The sequence below is a fragment of the Hyperolius riggenbachi genome, chromosome 4 (assembly GCF_040937935.1).
Source record: "Hyperolius riggenbachi isolate aHypRig1 chromosome 4, aHypRig1.pri, whole genome shotgun sequence".
Lineage (NCBI taxonomy): Eukaryota > Metazoa > Chordata > Amphibia > Anura > Hyperoliidae > Hyperolius > Hyperolius riggenbachi.
Window position 1 is genome coordinate 329264171 of NC_090649.1, and position 18960 is coordinate 329283130.

At 43.1% G+C, this 18960-nt stretch overlaps 1 protein-coding gene across 22 annotated transcripts in view; it reads left to right on the plus strand.

The window, feature by feature from the left end:
* AFDN (afadin, adherens junction formation factor) overlaps positions 1-18960 on the plus strand; it is a 329459-nt gene that overhangs the window by 65583 nt on the left and 244916 nt on the right. For 13 of the 22 annotated variants that reach the window (XM_068231796.1, XM_068231782.1, XM_068231787.1 and 10 more), the window contains exons 2-3: positions 4498-4693; positions 17232-17347. In XM_068231796.1, the coding sequence (XP_068087897.1) occupies positions 4498-4693; positions 17232-17347 (312 nt within the window). The remainder of the gene's footprint in view (positions 1-4497; positions 4694-17231; positions 17348-18960) is intronic. The other 9 variants (XM_068231783.1, XM_068231785.1, XM_068231790.1 and 6 more) reach the window with 1 other exon arrangement.

The window sequence follows — 18960 nt, forward strand, 5'->3', positions numbered from 1 at the left end:
AGTGCAGAATTATTAGGCAAATGAGTATTTTGACCATATCATCCTCTTTATGCATGTTGTCTAAGGGCTCGTTTCCACTAGAGCGGATCTGCATGCGTTTCCTGCATGCCGATTCGCTCAACCAATACAAGTGGATGCCGCCGTTTCCACTTGTCAGGAATTCTGTGCGGCTCGCTCTGCAGAAAAAATCTGCACAGCAGAGCTGTCAGAATTCGCACGCCGCACACCCGCACGCGAATTGTCGGTCATGTAACTAAATAGGAAAACCGCAAGCACTTGAGTCTTGCGGTTTTCCCGTCGTTTCCGCGCGCGATTTCGTGAAAATACCCATGTCAATGCTTGCCGGCATTGACATGGTTAAAATCGCGTTGTTAAAATCGCGAACGATTCCGCCTGAAAATCTGCATGAAAACGTCAACGAATCCGCAACCGTATGCGGATTCGTTGACGCGTTTACCGCGAGCAAATCGTGCCACACAAGTGGAAACGTACCCTTACTCTAAGCTGTATAGGCTCGAAAGCCTACTACCAATTAAGCATATTAGGTGATGTGCATCTCTGTAATGAGAAGGGGTGTGGTCTAATGACATCAACACCCTATATCAGGTGTGCATAATTATTAGGCAACTTCCTTTCCTTTGGCAAAATGGGTCAAAAGAAGGACTTGACAGGCTCAGAAAAGTCAAAAATAGTGAGATATCTTGCAGAGGGATGCAGCACTCTTAAAATTGCAAAGCTTCTGAAGCGTGATCATCAAAAAATCAAGCATTTCATTCAAAATGGTCAACAGGGTCGCAAGAAGCGTGTGTAAAAAACCAAGGCGCAAAATAACTGCCCATGAACTCAGAAAAGTCAAGCGTGTAGCTGCCAAGATGCCACTTGCCACCAGTTTGGCCATATTTCAGAGCTGCAACATCACTGGAGTGCCCAAAAGCACTAGGTGTGCAATACTCAGAGACATGGCCAAGGTAAGAAAGGCTGAAAGACGACACCACTGAACAAGACACACAAGCTGAAACGTAAAGACTGGGCCAAGAAATATCTCAAGACTGATTTTTCTAAGGTTTTATGGACTGATGAAATGAGAGTGAGTCTTGATGGGCCAGATGGATGGGCCCGTGGCTGGATTGGTAAAGGGCAGAGAGCTCCAGTCCGACTCAGACGCCAGCAAGGTGGAGGTACTCGTTAGGGCTGGTGTATCATCAAAGATGAGCTTGTGGGGCCTTTTCGGGTTGAGAATGTAGTCAAGCTCAACTACCAGTCCTACTGCCAGTTTCTGGAAGACACCTTCTTCAAGCAGTGGTACAGGAAGAAGTCTGCATCCTTCAAGAAAAACATGATTTTCATGCAGGACAATGCTCCATCACACGCGTCCAAGTACTCCACAGGGTGGCTGGCAAGAAAGGGTATAAAAGAAGAAAAACTAATGACATGGCCTCCTTGTTCACCTGATCTGAACCCAATGCGAACCTGTGGTCCATCATAAAATGTGAGATTTACAAGGAGGGAAAACAGTACACCTCTCTGAACAGTGTCTGGGAGGCTGTGGTTGCTGCTGCACAAATGTTGATGGTGAGCAGATCAAAACACTGACAGAATCCATGAATGGCAGGCTTTTGAGTGTCCTTGCAAAGAAAGGTGGCTATATTGGTCACTGATTTGTTTTTGTTTTGTTTTTGAATGTCAGAAATGTATATTTGTGAATGTTGAGATGTTCTATTGGTTTCAGTGGTAAAAATAAATAATTGAAATGGGTATATATTTGTTTTTTTGTTAAGTTGCCTAACAATTATGCACAGTAATAGTCACCTGTACACACAAATATCCCCCTAAAATAGCTAAAACTAAAAACAAACGAAAAACTACTTTCAAAAATATTCAGCTTTGATATTGAGTTTTTTGGGTTCACTGAGAACATGGTTGTTGCTCAATAATAAAATTATTCCTCAAAAATACAACTTGCCTAATAATTCTGCACTCCCTGTATGCTGTAAGAATAAAGCCTGATGTGTAGCCGTGTCACTAATGGCCCATACTCACGAGGGACTTTTGTCGCCTCAACACACGGCGCGCGCGTGTTGCGGCGACAGGTCGCCCGTGAGTATGGGCCGCCGCACGCGCGCGCACCCCGAACTGTCGCCCGCCGCTCATGTCGCCATGCGATTGAAAGTTTCAATCGCATGGCAACAGTCGCCGCCGCACCTCCCCCGCAACTGTCGCTAGTCCGCGTGAGTACGCGGACTAGCGACAGCAACCTCCATTGTATCATATGGAGCTTCCGGCGGGGGGAGGAGGAACGTCGGCGACAGCTTCCGCCTCGCCGCTGGTCCCTCTTCCGCGTGTGTACGCGGAGGGACCTGGCGAGAAGCTGTCGCCGGCCTGTCGCCCACACGCTCACGTGTGCTGGCGACAGGCAACTTCTGCAGCCCGTGAGTACGGGCCATAATAGATGGTCAAGAGAGATAGAAATAATTCTGCGTTGATGTTGATTTATGCAAATGTATGCCCTCTCTTTGCTCATGAAATCAAATAATTTGATATGTTAAAAATTTGGTTTGAAGACTACAAATTTAAAGGGTTCCTGAAACGGATGAAAAGAAAGTTATATACATACCTGGGGCTTCCTCCAGCCCCCTTCATGCCAATCAGTCCCTCGCTGTCCTCCTCCACCACCTGGATCTTCTGCTATGAGTCCCAGTAATTCAGCCAGTCAGCGCAGTCTGGCCCCGTGCCGCTCCTACAGCCAGGAGCATTCTTCACCTGCACAATAGTGCTGCACAGGTGTAGTATGCTCCCGGCGGCAGAGCGTGTGCATGCACACTATGCCAGACTGGCTCAAGCACCTGGACTCATAGCAGAAGATCCAGGTGGCGGAGGAGGACATCGAAGGACCGATTAGCCTGAAGGGGGCTGGAGGAAGCCCCAGGTATGTATAAAACTTTAATTTCATCTGTCTCAGGTTTACTTTGTTACACAGTAGTACTATACTCTACATATGCACTACCCACAGAGCTGCAGGGAATCCACTGAGAATGTTGTGCACATTGAACACAGAGGTGTTGTCTATCACCCATAAACCTGGTTCAGATTGTACATGAATAATGTGTAAATCCTAGTGCACACCAAAAAAACGCTAGCAGATCCGCAAAATGCTAGCAGATTTTTTCTTATTCTTTTTCTTATTTTTCTGTAGCGTTTCAGCTAGCATTTTGCGGTTTTGTGAAGCGTTTTTGGTGTAGTAGATTTCATGTATTGCTACAGTAAAGCTGTTACTGAACAGCTACTGTAACAAAAAACGCCTGGCAAACCACTCTGAAGTGCCGTTTTTCAGAGCGGTTTGCGGTTTTCCTATACTTAACATTGAGGCAGAAACGCATCTGCAATCCAAAATCTGCAGCAGCCCAGGAGTATGCGTTTCTGCAAAACGCCTCCCGCTCTGGTGTGCACCAGCCCATTGAAATACATTACCCTAGCGGATCCGCACCCGCAAGCGGATCGCAAACCGCAGCCGAACCGCTCTGGTGTGCACTAGGCCTAATAGAGGAAGAATCCTCTCATTCTCCTGCAGAGTACCTGCACATTATTCTTAAGGTGGCCACACACCATACAATTTTTAAAATATCTGTTCAATTTAAGAATTGTAATAAATTTTTCTGACTGATTGTAACATTTCAAAAATATGACCAACGTACCACACACGTATGTTCAATTTTTCCCCAATTATGATAAAAATGATTGGAAACTCTGACAAAATTACTAGGGTGTGTATATTAATAAATTGACAATCCAACACACACCATACAATATTTAGAAAGGTTGAAGAAAAATATCTGGCATTCCGGATCGATTAAAATCGAAGAAAACGGGAAATCCGATCAGATTTTTCAGTCGAATGGAAAAAAAAGCTTTTGATTTTTTCCGGGAGATCCAATCGTTTTTATCGAATTGCCGTAAAATCGGATCATTTTATTGTATTGTGTGTGGCCACCTTTACATGTACCCACAGTTACATTGCCTAGGACCTGATAGATGTCCTTTGTTCCGGTCTGTACCTTTTTTCAAGTACTCTTACCAAGGACTAATTTTTAGTCTATGACTAAAGGGAATAAATATGGCAGTCTACATATCCTTCTCACTTCAGTTGTCTTTTAAAATTCCTAAGTGTTGGCAGTTCAGAGACGAATTTCATGTTACATACTTTCAATCAACAAGATTGTAATATGCAAATCAGAGGAGTCGGAGTCGAGGAGTCGGAGTCGGTGGAATCCTAAACTGAGGAGTCGGAGTTGGTGGATTTTTGTACCGACTCCACAGCACTGTTTACAAATACTCCTTTTTTACATTGGGATTTTTTTCTCTACTTCTGTGACTACGGAGAAAATGTTGCATTATTGCTGCATCACTGGCTTGTGCTATGTCTTTAGATGTTGTCTTGTCTTCTGATTCAGTATTGAGAGATCAAAATAAATGTGAATTCATTTTTTGTTGTATTTCTAGGACCTTGAATTCCATGGAGTCATGAGGTTTTACTTCCAAGATAAAGCAGCAGGAAATTTTGCAACAAAATGCATCAGAGTGTCCAGTACGGCCACAACACAGGATGTCATAGAAACCTTGGCTGAAAAGTTCAGACCAGATATGAGGATGCTGTCATCCCCTCGCTACTCTTTATATGAGGTTCATGTCAGTGGAGGTGAGTCTTCAGTGTTTAACTTTCTGCAGCTTATTTTACTGTGTCTATACTTTTGCTGTCAGAGACTGAGTGCTGTTTCAGAGTAAGGGCCGGTTCACACAGGCGATTGCAGGACATTTACCGCTGGTTGCAGCGCTCGTTGTTAAAGAGACACTGAAGCGAAAAAAAATGATGATATTATGATTTGTATGTGTAGTACAGCTAAGAAAAAAACATTAAGATCAGATACGTCAGTGTAATTGTTTCCAGTACAGGAAGAGTTGAGAAACTCCAGTTGTTATCTCTATGCAAAAAAGCTATTAAGCTCTCCGACTAACTTGGTCGTGGAGAGGGCTGTTATCTGACTTTTATTATCTCAACTGTAATTGAACTGTTTACTTTTCCTCTGCTAGAGGAGATGTCATTACTTCACAGACTGCTCTGAAAGACTCATTTTGAATGCTGAGTGTTGTGTAATCTGCACATATTATAGGATAATGCAATGTTAGAAAAAACACTATATACCTGTATGAGAATATTTTCTTTGCTGCTAATCTTCTAGTAATTATTCATAGTACACAACCAATTCATTATATCATATTTTTTTTTTCGCTTCAGTGTCTCTTTAAAGCACTGTCCATTCAAGTGAATGGGCAGCTCCTGTACCACCATTTACAGATGTTGGCATAATCGGCACTTTCTGATCCCAATTTTTCCCGTCTGCTGAGGCGAACTTGGAAGCAACGTGCTGCTTCCAGGGTTGGTTACCGCTGCGTCTCCGTGTCACGCTGCGGGGTTGAAAAATGCTGAAAGCCACCAAAAGTTGAATGCTTTTCAGCATGCTTGCAGAAAAGCGTTTGGCATAAAACGCCGCCAGAAGCCCGTGTTAACTGGCCCTGAAAGAAAGCATTAAAAGCTTCCCAACTAACTTGCACCGCAAACGGACGCCCCTCCACTGAATGTTAATTTATTTTTCTTACACTTGTGCGCTGTGATAGCGGTGCGATTTGGAACACTCGCACTACACCGCAGCCGAAAAGTCGCACCCCACATTATAGCTACTGTGCGACTAAAGGAAAGAAAATAAATTAACACCCTACTTCAGGTGCACTTCTGGGATTACCGTGGAAGTCGCACAATAACACACTGTAGCTTGTGCGTTACTTTGTCGTTACCCAAAGCACTTCCATCACACTGCAGGCAGTGTGTCATGTCATTGACTTTAATGGCCACTGTAACAAGCTGCGACATGACTCACCATGGTAAGTGTAAAAGGGCCTAAGGGCTCTTTCTCACCAAAATCGTGAAATGCAAACGTGTTTTGCATTTCAAGTTTTGCGATTTTTTTTTTTTTTTTTTTTTTTTTTTTTTTTTTTTTTTTTTTTTTTTTTTTTTTTTTTTTTTCCTGTTGACCTCAAACAAAATGCAGGAAAAATGCAGCAGAACGAAGATTGCCTTTTTAGAAATTTTAAAATGCATTCAGTATGAATGCATTCCCATGACTCTGATTGTAACTTTACTGTACTTGCGTTTGGAAAATTGCAAGCCTTTTAAAAAAAAAACTGAATGCAGCCGGTGTGAAAGGCCTTTCAAAGCAGGTCTCTGGTTGAAGGTGCTTCATGAGATATCAATGTCTGTCTATAATACAGGAAGTGTATGGGACAGTCGCTGCTTTTCATTTACTCGTTTGCAAGCTACCAACGAGTTTGGGTCTACCAGCCAAGTGCATGCCGGCATTTGCAGTGAAGCAAGTAGGCATCCAAATCCTTGTAGCAGTGCCATGCACAACTATAGGGATTCGGATGTGTGCTGCTGTAAACTGCAGCATGCAGTCTGAGTCGCATAGGTATGCTTTTTGGACTGCAAGATTGACGGGATAGGTAAAATTTCCTGCTCTAATCGCTTTCGGGAAAACACTGAGGATTCCGCTATTTGAATAGGCACTCAGTCAGCTTTAAAGAGACTCTGTATCAAAAAATTCTCCCTCTGGGAGATGCTTAACTCGGAAGGGGGAAGCCTCAGGGTCCCAGCGAGGCTTCCCAGTCCTCTGTAGCTTAGGGTAATCCTGCGCTGGTTCTCCCGAAACTTGCTTGGCAAACCCTGACAACTACTGCGCAGGCACCGTAAATATTTACCTACCAAGATCCTGCGCAGTAGCTCTTTGTTGGGGCGATTGTATCGCAAAGGATTCGCGCCTGCACAGTAGAGCAGATACAATCTGGCTCGGCTATTTCTGCCTTAGCATGAGCGAATAGCAGCTACTGCTCCTGCTCAGGATCGCAGTAGGGGGTGGTCGCTGTGCTGGATTGCCAGGAAGGGGAGAACTGGGTAATGTAGGTCAGTGTTCTCCCCAGAAATTTTTTACAGCCGGGTGGTCTGAAAAAGTAGCCGGGTGGGGAGACATTAAAGAATACAGGGCAGTTGCCAATGCTTACAGCAGAGGAGGAGATGAGCCGATGACAGCCGGGTGCTCACCAAAACTAGCCGGGTATTGCACCCGGCTAAAAGAGCCTGGGAATAACACTGTAGGTATACCCCAGAGGGTTTTTTTTTTTTTTTTTTTTTGTTACAGGTTACAGGTTTTCTTTAACCCTCCTGGCGGTTTGCAAAAAAATCGCCAGGGGGCAGCAAATCTTTTTTTTTAAATTTTTTTTTTTTTTTCATGTAGCGAGACAAAGTCTCGCTACATGATAGCCGCTGCTCAGCGGCATCCCCCCAGCCCCTCCGATCGCCGCCGGCGATCGGAGATCCGGAGATCCCGTTCAAAGAACGGGATCTCCTGGAGGGCTTCCCCCGTCGCCATGGCGACGGGCGGGATGACGTCACCGACGTCATCGACGTCGTGACGTCAGAGGGGACTCCGATCTGCCCCATAGCGCTGCCTGGCACTGATTGGCCAGGCAGCGCACGGGGTCTGGGGGGGGGGGGGCGGCCGCGGCGAGAGGAATTGCGGCGGATCGGCGGGTAGCGGCGGCGATCGGGCACTGCACGCAGCTAGCAAAGTGCTAGCTGCGTGCAGCAAAAAAAAAATTATGCAAATCGGCCCAGCGGGGCCTGAGCGGTGCCTTCCGGCGGCATAGCCCGAACTCAGTTCGGGCTTACCGCCAGGAAGGTTAAAGAAGCCACTATTATTGTACATATCTATAATTACTATGTCTCTCATTATACTTATTATCACTTTTAGGGATGGCACATACAATGCTCTATTCACTCCTGTCGAAAGAACAGTTACAATAAAATGGTCATAGAAGTGAATTCTTCAGCCAAAGGATGAGTTCACCTTTTTACCAATTAGAAGTGTTGATGGCTATTAATCGTGCCTTCTTCGATTGTGGCTTGTGCTGGGCAGGGGCATTCAGTATGAATGGTGATGTAGGTTGTATTCCGCTGGTAAATATTCCAGCACAGTTTGCTTCCGGTGTCCTGTGTGCAACTGCGGGGATCTGTGAGTGATTTCAGGTCTGAATCATTGCATGTTTATTGGTCTAGCAATCTCATCTGAATTCCTTAATATTGGTCAGATGAGTTTCCTGGTAGGTTGCCTGCATGTCCCTCTGTGTATTCTAGGTCTTATAGGTTTGCTTCAAGATCTACACGTGATTCTCAGTGGAACCAAAAGTGCAGTTTATGTATTAGCTCTTTCTCCACCGAAACTTTTCCTGCACTTTAATTTTTTTTTTTCTATTGAACCTCAGTTGTCCCCATGTTTTTCTGTAGATTCCACATTACCCTTGCATGGTAAAATCCATTGTGTCTTCTGCACCATCCAATTTAATCTGATTTAGTGTATCAATTTTGCATGGAAAATCTCTGAGCAAGCTGGGCAGGAGTAGTGGGGTATGGATGGCTCGTAGCATTTCACTGCATTGAGCAGAAACCGCTTGTAGTTCGATTGATGCTCAATAAATGTATAGGTTTTGATTAGCTTGCCAAGTTAAACCATACTTGGCCTTTGTTTGGCTAGTTTTAAAGCCTTGTGAGGCCCAGTGCACACCAAAAACTGCTAGCAGATCTGCAAAACGCTAGAGGTTTTTGAAGCAGATTTTCAGAGCGATTCTATGCATGTTTAGAGAGGTTTTCTAAACATGCCTAGCGTTTTTTGGAGCATTTTTGTGTAGCAGATTTCATATATTGTTACAGTAAAGCTGTTACTGAACAACTACTGTAACAACTCCTGGAAAACCCCTCTGATATAGCGTTTTTCAGAGCGGTTTTCCACTTTCCTACACTTTAACATTGAGGCAGAAACGCCTCAGAAATCTATAAAATGCTACCGTCCCTGAGTTTGCGTTTGTGGAAAAAAATGAACCGCTCTGGTGTGCACTATCCCATTCACTTTCATTAGCCAAGCGGTTTTCCCCCTGCAAGCGTTTTAAAAAAAAGCTCTGGTATGCACCAGCCCTGAGTGCAGGGAACACAAAGTTCAGTAGATTAAAGCTACATACACCTATCAATAAATGACTCCTGGTTTAGATGGTGGGGGGGGAGGGGGGATGGCACAAACAATGGCTCATAAGAACATTCCATGACAGTGCTCTGGCTTATTAAATACGCAAAATGACTGATCACTTTGGCAGATAATTGCTCATTGTCAGCAGTGTGTACAGAACTATTAATGACCTGTCTACAAAGTCTAGGGCACTTGGCCTGGATCCTGCGTCGTTTAACGATCTGATAATTTTGCATTTCCTTTGCAGTCTTCTGCTACTGTTCACAACCAGTCGCTTAATATCTTCAGTAATTGATCATGGAACAATTGTTCATTGGTTGTTTCACAGGATTCTACTACTCAGTGTGTATGTAGCTTATGATTTGTTTGTGTGGGAGCTGAAATATTAGTCAGGTCCATAAAGATTGGGACAGCGACACAATTCTAACATTTTTGGCTCTATACACAATCACAAAGGAATTGAAATTAAACTAAGGCCCTGTTCACATCACAAACGCGGATGGCCACGCATGCGGAACGCAACGCATGCGAACGCACGCCATCTGCGTTTGTGTGCGTTGCGTGGCTGATCCCATCACTGAAAAATGAATGGGACAGCCACGCGTTTTTACAAAAAATGCGTGCAGCATGCGTTCCCGGACCGCACAGGTCCGGAACGCATGCAGTGTGAACATCAGACATTGCACTCTATGCAATGTCTGATGTCGTGCGTGTCGGCCACCTGCACGCGTTTCCAAAACGCGGCTGGAAAAGCGTGCAGTGTGAACGGGGCCTAACACAGTGTACTTTAATTGCAGACTGTCAGCTTTAATTTGAGGGTATTTACATTCAAATCAGGTGAACAGTGTAGGAATTACAACCGTTTGCATATGTGCCTCCCACTTGTTAAGGGAGCAAAAGTAATGGGACAGAATAATAATCCTAAATAAAGCTTTCACTTTTTAATACTTGATTTTCAAATCCATTGCAGTCAATTACACCCTGAAGTCTGGAACACACAGTCCTCACCAGATTTCATCCCTGGTGATGCTCTGCCAGCCAGGCCTCTACTGCAACTCTCTTCAGTTCCTGCTTGTTTTTGGGGCAATTTCCCTTTAGTTTTGTTTTCAGCAACTGAAATGCATACTCAATCGGATTCAGGTCAGGTGATTTTTTTTTTTGGGCCAGTGCACAACATTCCACTTCTTTCCCTTCAAAAACTTTCTTTGGTTCCTTTTGCAGTATGCTTTGGGTCATTGTCCATCTGCACTGTGAAGCGCCTTCCAATGAGTTCTGAAGCATTTGGCTGAATATGAGCGGATAATATTGCCCGAAACACTTCAGAATTCATCCTGCTGCTTTTGTCAGTAGTCACATCATCAGTAAATGAGAACCAGTTCCATTGGCAGCCATACATGGCCATGCCATGACATGACACTACCACCACCATGCTTCACTGATGAAGTGGTATGCTAAGCATCATGAGCAGTTCCTTTCCTTCTCCATACTCTTCTCTTCCCATCACTCTGGTACAAGTTGGTCGTGGTCTCATCTGTCCATAGAATGTTGTTCCACAATTGTGAAGGTTTTCTTTAGATGCCGTTTGGCAAACTCTAACCTGGCCTTTCTGTTTTTTGAGTCTCACCAATGGTTTACATCTTGTGGTAAACCCTCAGTATAGACTTTGGCGAAATCTTCTCTTGATTGTTGACTTTGACACACCTACCTCCTGGATAGTGTTCTTGATCTGGCCAACTGTTGTGAAGGGTGTTTACTTCACCAGGGAAATAATTTTTCGGTCATCCTCCACAGTTGTTTTCCATGGTCTTCTGAGTCTTTTGGTGTTGCTGAGCGCACTGTTGCATTACTACTTTTTAAGAATGTTTCAAACAGTTTATTTTGTTGTTTCAGCCTAATGGAGGCTGGCTTCACTGATAGTGACAGCTCTTTGGATCTCATCTTAAAAGTTGACAGCAACAAATTCCAAATGCAAATAGCACACTTGAAATAAACTCTGAACCTTTTTATCTGCTCATTGTAATTGGGATAATGGGGGAGTAACACACACCTGGCAATGGAACAGCTGAGAAGCCAACTTTTGCTCCCTTAAAGACCATTCGAGGTGAAAATAAGAAACTAAGAAAAACAATTGTATCCTATCCTCATTCTCTTAAAATAACTTTAGATATCCCATTTTATATTTAAATCTAGTTTTTAAGTTTTTTTTTTTTTTTTTTAACTTTTTCATTGTCTCTGCTCAATGACACCTTCAATGATCAATCAGCTCAAATCTGTGAATTATTGACCCTTTTTATCTCTTCCCAGCTCTCACAAGCCATTTACTGACAGGAAAGTGTTTTATGGCTGTAGTTACTTATCAGTGAGGGCTGTGCTATAGTGACCCAGTCCGACCCAGTCCCGACCCAGGCAGAAACTGTCACTTGCTTACCTTTTTCAGGCAGAGAAAGGAAAAAAAGGAACACAGCGTAGTTATTTGTGTGCTAGGCACTGTACATACACATGCCTATCTCATCATGTCACATGTCACCTCGGTTGTCCTTTAACAAGTGAGAGGCACATGCTGTTGTAATTCTCACACCGTTCACCTGATTTGGATGTAAATGCCTCAAATTAAAGCCGACAGTATGCAGTTAAAGCACATCGTGTTTGTTTCATTTCAAATCCATTGTGGTTGTGTATAGAGACAAAAATGTTAAAATTGTCAATATCCCAATATTTATTTTTTCTTTGCGAATTTAGAGCGATCACTATTACAATGTATTTCAATTGCGAGAGCTCAAAAATCACAAAAATGTCTAGTAAAATCGTGATTATTATCTGCGATCGTAAGTGTGAACGGGGCCACAAACACGAGAACTTTCCTGGAATCCCAGAGTCACAGATTGAGTATGATTATTCATACTTTTTTTTTTTTTATCTCTTCAATTTTCACTACAGGTAAGGGGCAGCAGTCAGTCTCTCCTAATATTTTAGCCATGCAGATTGGGTAGATAACACTTTATATAAAGTAGCTGGTTATGTGGCAGAAAACCTCCAGCAGAACATTCAGTACAGTGTTCTCCCCAGACTCTTTTAGCCGGGTGCTGCACCCGGCTAGTTTTGGTGAGCACCCGGCTGTCATCGGCTCCTATCCTCCTCTGCTGTAAGCAGAATTGTGGAGAGAAGCGCCGGCCCTACATTCTCTCATTTTTGCCCCACCCGGCTACTTTTTCATGCCACCCAGCTGTAAAAAATTCTGGGGAGAACACTGCAGTATAGATAATATATAATCCTGACACCAGTTTGGTTTGGATGTGAACTGAGCACAAACCTATTGATGGTTGTGTTAAGGTATCGAAAGCCAAGTCAATGAATCTAGTGATATGTTGGCTGAACTTGGCATTACAGCCAGTCTCCAGTTGAGAATGCTAGGAAGATTAATGAAAGCATGATAATTGCCTTGTGCATGCATATTTATCAGGGCTGTGGAGTCGGTCCAAAAATCCACCGACTCCGACTCCTCAGTTTAGGATTCCTCCGACTCCGACTCCACGACTCCGACTCCTCTAATTTGCATATTACAATTTTGTTGATTAAAAGTATGTAACATGAAATTCGTCTCTTAACTGCCAACGCTTAGGAATTTTACAAGACAGCTGAAGTGAGAAGGATATGTATACTACTATATTTATTCCTTTTAGACTAAAACTAGTCCTTGGTAAGAGTACTTGTAAAAGGTACAAACCGGAACAAAGAACATCTATCAGGCCCTAGGCAATGTAAGTGTGGGTACATGTAACAATGATGTGCAGGTACTCTGCAGGGGAAGAAGGAGATTGTAAACAGACAACACCTCTGTGTTCAATGTGCACAACATTCTCAGTGGATTCCCTGCATCTCTGTGGGGAGTGCAAATGTAGAGTATAGTACTACTGTGTAACAAAGTAAACCTGAGACAGATTAAATTAAAGTTTTATACATACCTGGGGCTTCCTCCAGCCGCCTTCAGGATAATCAGTCCCTCGTTGTCCTCCTCCACCACCTGGATCTTCTGCTATGAGTCCAGGTACTTGAGCCAGTCAGGCGTAGTGCGCATGCACACACTCCGCCGCCAGGAGCATACTACACCTGTGCAGCACTATTGCGCAGGTGCAGAATGTTCCTGGCTGTGGGAGCGGCATGCGGCTGGACAGCGCTGACTGGCTGAATTACCAGGACTCATAGCAGAAGATCCGGGTGGTGGAGGACAGCGAGGGACTGATTAGCCTGAAGGGGGCTGGAGGAAGACCCAGGTATGTATAAAACTTTACTTTTCATCCATCTCAGTTACCCTTTAATTTGTAGTCACCAAACCAAATTTTAATAACATATCAAATTTATTTGATTTCATCAGCAAAGGGAGTGCATACATTTGCATAAATCAGCATCAATGCAGAATTATTTCCACCTCATTGACCATCTCTATTAGTGACACGGCTACTCATCAGGCTTTATACTTACAGCATAGATGTTATTTAGTGTATATATAAGAGATTCCTGTGTACACATCATATATACAGTCACAATCAGATATGTATATCTGACCTTAAAAATACGGGGACTGCTTTATTGAAGCAGCACAAGTAACTAATTTTGATTGGTTTATTTCATTTTTGTGGACTAAGCACAGCTATTACTGTATTTATACTGTATATATACATTACTTTTAATGACTATTATCTGAGAAATAGAACATTTTATCATATCTTCTATTTTAATTACAGTTACAAATTCATTAGGAGTCGGAGTCGGTGCATTTTTTCCCGACTCCGACTCCGACTCCAGGCACCCAAAATTGCCCGACTCCACGACTCCGACTCCACAGCCCTGATATTTATCACGGCAAGTAATAGCAGTATCACACAATTCCTTTTCCTGCTGCCTTATTGAAAAATTGTTTAATCGAAGGAAAATCTAAAGTGGTCTTATCTTTAGGGCCAGTTTACAGTGAATGTATTCCAGTGAGCATTAACACAAGGCACTTGATGCGCAGGTGAAAGAAATTTCCATGTTCCTCTGAGTCAGTTTACATATGCGTTTTAGTTGAAAGCCTTTTTTCCCCCCCATACACAGTGCATGCTTTATTTGTATTCCTTTTTGTGCACTGTGGACCCAATACATGCAAAAGTGCATATAACCGTGTATACTAAAACGCATACATTGTGTCCGTTGAAATGCATATTTTTCAGCATAAACTTAGCGTTAAGCTGGCCATACACTAAACAATTTTGTAGTCAATCAATCTTAATTACGTTGGGTGTTATGCTAGGTACGCACCATACAATTTTGTGTTAGATGGTTCGATTGATAATTTCCGACCTGTTCGATCTTATTTTCGATTGTTTGTTTTGTTTTTTTGCTCAATTTATCATCATCATGAATCAAAAATCGATCGGAAAACGGAATCGGAACTCAATCGGACGGAAAATGGAAACAAACGTATTGTGGATACCCAGCATTAGAATCTACTTGCTGAATACGATTGACCGACCAAAAACGGACTTCAGTCTTTAATAAAAATCCTGAATACGTAAATCTTAATTTGTGGTTAGCATGACATTTTTGTCTAATCAAACCACTAACTGGACAAAAATATTGTACAGTGTATGGCTTCCTTAAAGTTTACTTGAACTTTTGCTCAAGACAGAAGGAAAACAAAAAAAAATGCACCCTGTATGTATTTAGAGAGTTAAGCCTGTTTAATTCCCCCTCATCTCTGTCTAATTACAAGTTGTAATTTGATCTCTCCCCGGTCACCTGACTGCCATGGCAGAGATGGCAGATAAGCTCATTTTGAAAGCACAAGATGTTAAAGAGTAACTGTCGGGCATAAAATCAAAAATCAATTCTTTTTTTTTATCTGGTAAACAAGTAATGAGGATGCTAATCGGGCAACCCAAAAGTTAAAATCGCTATTACTTTTCTTGTTGATAAATTATCATTCCCCAGTTTACATGACTCTTATTTGGTACACAGAAAATTTGGTACACAAAAGAAAAGTTGCAGGGCATGCTGGGTTGTCCTTTTTTTTTTTTTTTTTTTTTTTGCTTCTCTACTTCCCTTCGGACTTCACTAATGCAGCCTGATTGGCTGAAGCCTCTTTCCCTCCTGTTTTCCCCTCCCACACCTTTGTTCCTCTCTGATTGGCCAAAATCTCTCAGGCTGAAACAATGCACTTTCTATAGTGAAAAGTGGGCAAATCAGGCAGAGGAGACTAAGGGCGCATATTACATAATGACTGGCTTCAAAATAGCCACAGTAAATATGGAAACTGTCTAGAATAGGATTCTCTACTTGTCCTTTATAAAATTCACAGGAATGATAATGTGGACAGTGCAATATATATGTTATGTAAGTAGAGCAAGTATTTATCTACTTATATATTTTTTTTTCCTGAGATAGTATGGCTGACAGCTCCTCTTTAACAATATGTCTGCTTCTGTGGATTTGTATCAGTTGTAACAAATGTTTTTCTTTAAATGGATACTTAAGCCTTTGATTTAAAAAAAAAAAAAAAAATCAGTTTTAATCACCTGGCTTCTGCCAGCCCCTGCAGCCACCCTGTGCCCTCGCAGTCACTCATGGATCCTCTTGTCCCCCACCGCCAACTAATTTCATTTTCGCTGACAGCCTTATGGAGCCTGCGCAGGTATGGCCACGCATCTCCTTCTTCGTGTTCCTGTCCGCAGTAGCGTCCTGCGCAGGATGCATTTCCGCATTTCAGTAGAAACTGTGTGTGTGGCGGTGGCACTTAAAGTTCACAAGAAGGATGTGAGCAATAGCATCTGCTTACTGGAGAGGGTCAGTGAGATGCAAGTAATTCTAGTTTGAAAGCAAATAGCAGGCATCAAGTGCCTCTCCTTTTAAATAGCCAAACTTAAAGAGAACCCGAGGTGGGTTTAAAGAATATTATCTGCATACAGAGGCTGGATCTGCCTATACAGCCCAGCCTCTGTTGCTATCCCAAACCCCCCTAAGGTCCCCCTGCACTCTGCAATCCCTCATAAATCACAGCCATGCTGCTGACAAACAGCTTGTCAGAGCTGGCTGTGTTTATCTCTATAGTGTCAGTCTGCTGCTCTCCCCGCCTCCTGCAGAACTCCAGTCCCCGCCTGCATCCCTTCCCTCCCTGCTGATTGGAGGGAAGGGACGGGGGCAGGGACCGGAGCTATGCAGGAGGCGGGGGAGCAGCTGAGACTGACACTACAGATGTAAACACAGCCTCATAGCACGGCTGTGATTTATGAGGGATTGCAGAGTGCAGGGGGACATTAGGGGGGTTTGGGATAGCAACAGAGGCTGGGCTGTATAGGCAGATCCAGCCTCTGTATGCAGATAACATTCTTTAAACACACCTCGGGTTCTCTTTAAAACTACATTAAATTGACATGAATTTTGCATGCAAATTGGAATTATTTGCATCTCCTTGATGGTGTCTACTGCTAACAAAATATGAGCCAGGCTTTATGCTGGGCATACACTGCTCGTTTTTGCCGCTCGATTCCGCGCCCGATCGTTTTGCCCGCTCGATTCTGCAGGCGATTCTCTTCTGCACGGTTTTCTTATCTTTTCCCATTGTCCTCCATGCAGCATCGAGTGGCGAAATGATCGGGCCGGAGATCGGACATGTCGGAAATGATATATCGAGCCATCTAAATGGCTCAGAATCGAGCGGTGTATTCCCAGCTTTAGAATGTTTTTAAGCCTATATGGGTAGGTGCATAGCTACAGGCAAGCAAAGCTCCACGATGGATATTTCTGTCTAGTTCAGCTTCAAAGGTAGTTACCACAACTTATATTAATCAATGTTCTTGCTTTAAGAATTTGCTTTGCTAAATTTAGGTGGGCTTTAATGCAGGGCTGTGGAGTCGGTACAAAAAAAATCATCTCATTCAGACTCCTCAGTTTATGAAACCACCGACTCTGACTCCAGGTATCCAAAATTGATCAGACTCCATAGCCCTGCTATTCCTTTGGTTATTATTCCTTTCATAAAATGTAGGAGAGTGTTTTCTGTGGAGTACTAGTAGCTCAGATTGATATTCTCTACCTACAATTTCTCACCATTCTTTATTTTCTCATGTTTTGAAGAAGAAAGAAGACTTGACGTGGATGAGAAGCCTCTGGTGGTTCAGCTTAACTGGAATAAAGATGACCGGGAAGGACGGTTTGTTCTCAAAAATGAAAATGACATTCTTCCTCCAAAGGTAAATCTTCGCTGTGGTTACTTGTTCCTTTGGAAATGCTTGTAGTCGTTTCAAAGAGCAGATATGTGGCCAGAGCTAAAGCCATAGGTGAAGCAGAACTACAGACAAAGAAAGCTGCAAAGCATTAGCGACATATGAACGCTTCACTTTAAATCCAGTGTTGTAGATATTGTTCATGAAAGTGTTAAGCAGTTCTTGATTTGTTTACTTTACACTGCAGTAAAATATAGGAAGGGATGCTATATAAACACAGCTACAAAAAGGGTTAAAATCTAGTTTCTTGACAAAGTTGTGTGTGTGTGTGTGTGTGTGTGTGTGTGTGTGTGTGTGTGTGTGTGTGTGTGTGTGTGTGTGTGTGTGTGTGTGTGTGTGTGTGTGTGTGTGTGTGTGTGTCTCTTTACTGCATCCTCGAATGGTGCAGGTCCGATGAGTTGGGCATTTAATGCAAAGTATAAGCTGCTTGGAATTGGTTCAGTCAAAAACAGTAGGAAGCATTAGGTTGTTTGAGGACCACACAGTGATGTTTCTTGATTTATTGGTTAGTTACGGTGATGGGGAGGAGGGAAGGGTATGAGATGGGAGGAGGGAGAGGTAATGTTACCCCTTTTCTTGTGGTTATGAAAAGTATATGCCAATGTGCAATGGTAATGTGCTTTAACTGGTGCATTTGTAATGGTTGAAGGATTTCCAGTTGAAAAAAAAATTAAACAAACAAAAATGAAAAAACTGTAGGAAGTGTATTGATCATCCCGCTTCCATGCTGCATTAAATTTGCATGTAGGCCAGAATTATTTGCATGCCATTAACCATCTCTACTAATGAATGTACTTCCTGAAATCGGTACCCACATCAAATTTTGATTGGCCCGTTGTACTACTGCCATGTAATATAAGAACTTGCCTACATACAATCTATTTGCCCTCATCCTACATGGAGGTGGTCAAATTGGCCAGTCGTTGTCCAATCAATATGCGAGTTCCAGGCTTTAGTTTGGAAATTTGCTGTGATACTTAGAAGTGTGGGATCTTTTGCCTTATCATGGACTACATTATGTACTGCAGTTTCATTAGCTTGACGTGTTAAAGGTAACCTAAAGTTATAAAAAAAACCCAAAAAAAACAAAATACAAACCGTTTCAATTACTTGGGGCTTCTACTCTCCCCCTGCAGCCCCCCTGTGCCCGCGCCAGGACAAACCGTTCCTCTGGTCCCCCACAGCGACTCAGTTTAGTTTTCTGCGACTGAGCAAGTTGATGGCCACTACCATCCTCAATCACGCTCCTGTTTCTGGGAGCATCCTGCGTATGTGCAATACTAGAAAATCTCGTACTGCGCAGAGTGCTCACGGCGAAGGACGTATGATAGAGGATACGCAGTGGCCATCGACTGGCTCAGTTGCAGAAACCTAAACTGACTCTCTGTGGGGGAACAGAGGATCGGTTTGTCCTGGCGCGGGCACAGGGCGGCTGCAGCGGGCCAGTAGAATATGGGATGCGAAAGTTTGGGCAACCTTGTTAATCGTCATGATTTTCCTGTATAAGTCGTTGGTTGTTATGATAAAAAAATGTCAGTTAAGTATATCATATAGGAGACACACACCGTGATATTCGAGAA